The sequence below is a fragment of the Corylus avellana genome, chromosome ca10 (genome assembly GCF_901000735.1).
Source record: "Corylus avellana chromosome ca10, CavTom2PMs-1.0".
Classification (NCBI taxonomy): Eukaryota; Viridiplantae; Streptophyta; class Magnoliopsida; order Fagales; family Betulaceae; genus Corylus; species Corylus avellana.
Genome location: NC_081550.1, coordinates 18,628,890 through 18,636,343, shown reverse-complemented (window position 1 = coordinate 18,636,343; position 7,454 = coordinate 18,628,890). Strand labels below are relative to the sequence as shown.

Sequence of the window (7,454 nt, the reverse complement as noted above, 5' to 3'; positions counted from 1 at the left end):
TGTGAGACTGAGTCGTGTGAGTGTGAAGAGAAGAAGTATACTGTGTGTTTTAGTGTTACCGGGTTACACGCTTGGGTTTTTTTTTTTTTTTTAAAAAAAAAAAAATTAAATGGGTGACAGGTCTGGTGGGTCACCCGAGACCCTGCTGACCCGCTAGACCCGTTAATTTAAACGTGTCTGGTAGGTCGACCTGTGGACCCACCTGCCGAGTCAACCCCCCAGATACGAATTTAGCCGGGTCTTAATCGGGTAGACCCGATTAAGACCTAAACCCAATAAGCCCAAACTCAATACCTGGTAACTTCGTGTTGTGTTCATGTCGAGTTCACAGGTCGTGTCAAAATTGCCAATCCTAATCAAAATTCTTTGTCAACCACACCAGCTCCTCCCCAAAGTCAAAGATGACAATTATAAACAAGAGTCAAAGATCACAAATCTATAAACCATACGTTTCTTCATGAAATAGAATTAATTTCCTAAAATATCAATGAATATTTTTTGGTTGCCAGCAAAAATATCCAATAGTTTCAAAACAATAAATTAAAAATGAACAAATCTTCTTCCCAATAATGTTTTTTTTACTCATTCAAACTAATAGATATTTTGAATATTCGCATCGGCTCATTCCCTAACTCAATTATTGCCAATAATATAATAAAACATGTTTTTTCCAGCCATCCCCCCCAAATCGACAAGTGGCATTTCAGAACCTTAAAGGAACATCTTTGCTTTAAAAGGCAACTATCTACCGTCGCAAAGATCTGTTTGTAACCAGTTATTTCTGACCCAAATTTAACGCACACTTTAATTTATATATATATATTTCTACATTTATGATCTGATGCAGCACGTCACCATTAAATATTATATGTCACGTTCAATTTGTTGGGCATAAAGTCGTTCAATCCCGATGATGATCACAAGGATATCCCAATATCATCTCCATGTGGTTGCTGAGATCAGTGGGACCCTTATACAATGCCCAAATCACTGTCACGGTCAATATGCTGCCACGTATTCACTGACGACTAGGGTGGAATCAAATGCAATCTTTTACAACGGAGCAGTGCTGCCCAACTAAGTTCTTACACGTACACCCCCAACAAAGAATCAAAGCATCGGCGGTCTCAAGGAGACTTTCTACGTGGGTAGATCAGAACCGTTCGCGTGGCAGGACTTTTCTACTCAGAGTCATAGCGTGTTGGGATTTTCTTGCGGCTGCCCCTATTAAATTCCTGCCCCTTCCCAAAGTCTTTCCCCGAACCTGCCCTTGGTTGGAGACTGGAGAGCGGTGGCCAACACGTGCGCACGTGTGGTTTACAAGTGTGTGGCCAGCTGTGCAGTGGTTGACACGTACGCTTGGCGCGGAAATTAAGGTCCGTGACCAACGTGAGCTCCTCTAGGCCGTTGTTTGCCGCTCAATTCCGTGTTAAAGGCTACAAAGGAGGGTACGTAGTAGATCCATCAAAAACACTAGAATTTTAAGTTAAAGAAAACAAAATTCAAAATTCAAAAAAAAAAAAAAAAAAAACCCAAATAAATTAAGAGTTTGTTTGGGATTGCGTTTAAGAGGTCTAAAAGTGTTTTTAACACTAAAAAAATCCGTTTGAAAAAAAAAAAAAAACATTTATTTGGTAAAAAAAATTAAAAGCGTTTTTAAGAATTTAAAAAGCCTAAAAATAGCCAAAAATAAAAGCTTAAAAATAAAAATTTTGTTCAAAAACTTTTTTTGACTTAAAAATTCTATTTTTCAAACATAATTTTAAACAAATTCTAAATAAAATTTTAAAATTTTGACGGTAACGTAAGGAGATTCGTACAAATTTTTTTCTTTTGTGATGATTATCATATTCGGCACCCAAACTCGAAAAGTTTGGGTTTGCAGCACAAGTTTGACACTTGTTAGAAAATGGGAAGGAAGTGATGTGGTAGAAGGAGCATCTTGGCGAAAAAAAATCATTGGCAATCATGAAAATGCATGGGCATGTGTAAGACAATCTGTGCATAATAAGCTGGGGGCAGGGTGAACGTGGAAAGCAAACAAAAAGTGGGCAATGAAGTGAGTGCACGAGGGGGGCAACGCCAACAGGCTAACACCAGCAAAAAAGAGTTTTTGTGTGGGTTTTGCCTGAATAAAAAAAAAAAGCACAAGAGGACGCAGGAAAACAAGGCTCTAGAACAACATGGCTGCAGAATCTGAGAAAGAAGTTGGTCGGGGGGCTTGCCCCAGGCGCACTGCTAACGTATACGGCCCTAGGATTCTTACACGTACGTGTGTATTATTATTATTATTTTTTTTAATGAGGTGCGCGGTGATTATATATTATTACCCAGTCATACAGAAAGAGATAAGATTGGTGACTTTCGTTGGGTTCGCCGGGCTGGGCATAATGTGCGCCGGTTACGTAGTACGGTAGCCACGCCAAAAACGGTGCGCTGCCAAAATTCTCTTTGCTATATAGTATCAGCAATTTTTGAAAGCTTGCTCGCCTATAACTCGAGGCAAAGAAAGAGATTGTTAGCCTCTTGGGTTCGGTAGCACCGTGACGGTCAACGTTATTTAGATTGCGTTAATAAATAGAGTTTTTATTTATATATATATATAAAAAAAGGTAATTTTTATTTTTACCAAATAAATATTGAAAAGACAGAGAAAAAAGAAATTGGTGGAGAATGTCTAGATGTTTATGAGGAGAGCTGGTGACGTCTGTATCGAGCCGCCACCTATACCGCTCCGAGTCTATAAAATCCCCACGGTGAAGCCACCCATCCTTCACTCACCACATCTCTCGCACAAGTTCGTCTCTGCCACCTCTCTAAATTCTCCTAACACCATGCAACTTTTCTCAATAATATCGCCTTTTCTCGCAACCTTTCATTCTCAGTTTGTTATTCCCATACCAATACTACTCTTCTGCTCCTTCTTCCTTGTCCTACTACTCCTCCAATGGCACCACCCACGACACAAGCGCCTCCCCCCCGGCTCAATGGGTTGGCCATACATAGGAGAGACCCTCAAGCTCTACACTGAAAACCCAAATTCCTTCTTCGCTAACAGGCAGAAACGGTACACTAATTAAGAAAAAAAAAGTTCATATAGTTGGTTTTTTTACGAGGGAGTTTAATTTGTGAATGTTTTTGTAGGTATGGGGATATATTCAAGACCCACATATTGGGATGCCCTTGTGTGATGATTTCAAGCCCGGAAGCCGCGAGGATTGTTCTTGTGAGCCGAGCTCATCTTTTCAAGCCAACTTATCCGCCAAGCAAAGAGAAAATGATAGGCCCTGAGGCTATATTCTTTCACCAGGGGGCCTACCATTCAAGGCTGAAGAAATTGGTTCAGGCTTCCTTTCTGCCCTCTGCAATAAAAGGGTCGGTGTCGGAGGTTGAGCGTATTGTTCTCAGACTTCTTCCCACATGGAAGAACTGCACCATCAACACCTTGCAAGAGATGAAGAGGGTATGTCGGTTTGCTTAATTAATTATTAATCTGAAAAAGGTTTAATTATATATAATTATTTTACTCCTATTTTGGTCTCTCTCTTAGTATGCTTTTGATGTGGCAATGATTTCTGCCTTTGGGAACAAACAAGACTTGGAAATATTTGAAGGAATAAAAAGCTTGTATCAATGCCTTGAGAAAGGCTACAATTCCATGCCTCTGGATCTGCCTGGAACTCCTTTCCGCAAAGCAATGAAGGTACTACTTTTTTCTTTTTGGCTCTTATTGTCCCACATTGCCTAGAGAACAGCAAAACTCCTGTACTATGTTTTATATATATAATTCAATTTCTGAGGTGCGTTTTTTTTTTTTTTTTTTTCCAATTTTTCAAGGCGAGGAAGCTTCTGAATGAGACTTTGAGAAGGCTAATAGAAAAGAGAAGGGAAAGTGGGAGACATGGCGGAGGCTTGTTAGGAGTATTATTGGGAGCCAAAGATCAGAAGCTGACTGATATTCAGCTCACCGACTCTCAAATTGCCGACAATCTAATCGGAGTAATCTTTGCTGCTCATGATACAACGGCAAGCGTCCTAACATGGGTTCTAAAGTATTTGCACGATAATGGCAATCTCCTAGAAGCCGTGACGGTAAATAGTTTTCCCTCAATTTCTTGAATATCTATAATTTTAAAAGAAGTAGAATAATATTGGCAATGAAATATTTTCAGAGGGAACAAGAAGGAATTCAACGCAAGTTAGTAGAAGAAAACCGTGGGCTTACGTGGGAGGATACTCGACGCATGCCGTTGACTGGCCGGGTATGCCTTTTCACTTATACTTATTTAACCTACTCACAATGTATATCGATAGAATATTCAATTTATTTATTTCTATATGAAATAATTGATAATTTAATAATGGAATAAATTTTTTCAGGTGATTCAAGAAACGTTGAGAAGTGCAAGCATATTGTCATTTACATTCAGAGAAGCAGTGGAAGATGTGGAGTTAGAGGGCTACTTGATTCCCAAGGGTTGGAAGGTTCTGCCGCTGTTCAGAACGATTCATCACAGTGCTGAGTTCTTCCCCCGACCCGAAAAGTTTGACCCATCAAGATTCGAGGTACCAACAAAAAACATACAAGGCTAGGCTTTTCCTGACCCATCTGTGTCCCCCTTTGAACCAAGATTCAGGAAGTGGGTCAGCCACTGCTATATTCTATCTTGTTTTGGCAGAAACATAAGGTTATCAATTGTTAGAATATCTCCATGAAGTGTCCTTTTCATTTTTTTATGTGAATCTTCCTCTATTTAGACGATCTGTGCTCAAATCTTTCAACTCTCAGAATCACGTGACCTTCTTTTGTAGCCTAGTAAATTTTTCTTCTTGCATAAATTTGCTTCATTATATATATAATCCTTTACAGTTGAAAGAAATATATATATATTTTTTTTTTACTTGGTGCATGACAGAGATCGATCGAAGACTTTATTTGGGTTCTAATTTGTGTGATGGTGCAGGTGCCACCACGACCAAACACGTACATGCCGTTTGGGAATGGAGTGCATGCTTGTCCAGGCAGTGAGCTGGCCAAGCTTGAGATGCTAATCCTTCTCCACCACCTCACCACCTCTTACAGGTCCTCCTCCTCCTCCTCCTCTCTCTCTCTCTCTCTCTCTCTCTCTGTGACCCACGCACTTGTTTATATACTTTTCGGTAATTAGTGGACTGATATACGATTGTTATATAATTAGAATGACATGAAGTAAAAATTAGTCATTTTACTTTCATAAAGGCTGATTCAATAGTTAATTTTTACTATCACATAATCAAATTGTATGGCAACTATATAGCAATCTACTAAATAATATTACCCATAAAAAAAATCACTAGCTAGCTTACGATTTATTAGGAAACTAGTTTTTTTTTTTTTTTTTTAAATATCAATATTAAAATATTTGTGATGCCTATAGGATCAAAATCATTGCTCTATTAAAAGGTCTAAATTTTATTGCATTTAACGATGTGACAACATATTCATCAAATAACAACATATACATTATTAGATCTATTAATGTTCATATATATATAGATTGTGTATTATGTGAGATTATGTTATATAAATGATTTCATGTTGGTTTAATCATAATTTTAAGGGTTAATCACCTTTTTAGTACTTAGATTTTCACGTTTTTATTTTTTTTCCACATAGGTTTCAATTCGAATCACAAATGATACATGACTAGCTTATGGGTAAATACTAGTTTAGTACCTCTGTCACCATTTCGTTTACAAAACTAACGGACGACAATAGGGTGGTTTTGGCCACCCCCTAAGGCCAGTCTTGAACCACCCCCATGGCCTCTAGGGGGTGGCTCGACCACCCCAAGGCCTTTAGGGGTTGTTTCGGCCTCCCCTTTTAGGTCACTGGGGGTGGTTCGAGGGTTTTAAGAGTGGTTTAACCACCCCATACTAGCCATAAGAGGTAGTCGAAATTACTCTAATGACAATTTGTTAGTTTGGCTGAAGGAATGGTAATAAATATATTAAATTAGTATTTACCCATAAATCATGTTCCATCTATGATACGAATTGAAACATAAGTAAAAAAAAAATAAAAATATGAAAACATAAATACTAAAAAAGTAATTAACCATATTTTTAACTAATACAGTGACAATATTAAAAGAAGATAGATATAGTATAGAATTTTTTTCCCGTACTCTTTAGTTGACTAGCTAAATAGGGAATTTTTTATTTATTTATTTAGGATAATCAAAATAGTAAAAGAAAATAAAATTACAAGAAGAGGAGTGGAAGCCAACAAATTGAGTAGATATATAGGGGATTGATTGGTGGTCCTGTTGGGCGTTCCCAAGGCCGTGGAAGTGGTCCTCAGTCTCGTTGAAGGCGAGTGGGCATTGCCCTTTTATTTTTATATTTGGCAAGCTAGTGGTTACCAATCTAGCAAACAAAAGTAGAACCCTCCACCTACATGTTTCTGTACACGTGGCACACATGCATCATATTGTAGTCAAAAGTACTTTCTGTGGCCTCTGCATGACATACAAATCCTCTGCTCAGATGTCATCGCTCATCATCTCCTCTTCCCCTTCATCGCTTTTCTGAAAAATTTACAACTTCTTCTTCTTCTTCTTTTTTTCTATTTTTGCATCTTTTTTGAGATTTAAAAAGATCCGTCGAAGACCCAGAATTGGAGTACATGCAGATGCAGTTATATATAGATCCTGAGGATCTGGGTAGATCTTCTTCGATTCCATAGCCGTACAGGCTCATATAACTCTAGCCGTTGGATATCTACAACGGGAGATGTGAATCACAGCATAGTAAGCGACATAATTTGCCAGCTGTACTCCAGTCTTGATGATGATCAAATGGCTATGAGAAAACAAAAAAAAAAAAAAAAGCTAGATAAACAGGTTTCGTTAACACCACAGCTTTGCTCAGGGCTTTTTACACTTCATTTCTTCATTTGTCCACATCCAAAATATTCACGTACACTTCGCTTTTGAGGCTGTGAAATAAAAATAAAAACAAAATCATAGTAATTAACTTTGTTCTTTTTAATGTTGGGTTTAGGTGGCAAGCGGTGGGAGGCGAAGAAGGGATACAATATGGTCCTTTCCCTGTACCCAAACAGGGTTTACCTATAAAAGTAACCCTAAGGAAGTAGACGGAGCCGTGATCGAGCATGAGTTTTTGGGTTCTTGACGACGACCGATCGAAATGTTTTCCAGTGGGGACAAAAGTAACATATCCCCGGCCATTGAGTTTTCTCTCTTTTTTTTTTTCTTTTTTTTTTTTTGTTGTTCTTTTTCATTAAATTTCCGTTTTGTTTTTTTTTTCTTTCAAATTTGTCGTTGGGAATCCTTCTTAAATTGCAAGCTGTCTTGGGTTCATATTGTCTGGTACTTTAACGTAGGACGATAGCTAGTCAGTGTCGTTGCATTGTTAACGTGTGTAACGTACCGATATATATATATATATAT

At 38.1% G+C, this 7,454-nt stretch overlaps 1 protein-coding gene across 1 annotated transcript; it reads left to right on the top strand.

Moving 5' to 3' along the window:
- Positions 1 to 2,750: 2,750 nt before the first annotated feature.
- Positions 2,751 to 7,454, top strand: LOC132164773 (abscisic acid 8'-hydroxylase 2). The gene is made up of 8 exons (XM_059575328.1): positions 2,751 to 3,067; positions 3,145 to 3,463; positions 3,551 to 3,703; positions 3,838 to 4,092; positions 4,173 to 4,262; positions 4,381 to 4,566; positions 4,965 to 5,083; positions 7,045 to 7,454. The coding sequence occupies exons 1-8, from the start codon at positions 2,835 to 2,837 to the stop codon at positions 7,136 to 7,138; spliced, it is 1,449 nt and encodes a 482-aa protein (XP_059431311.1). The 5' UTR covers positions 2,751 to 2,834; the 3' UTR covers positions 7,139 to 7,454.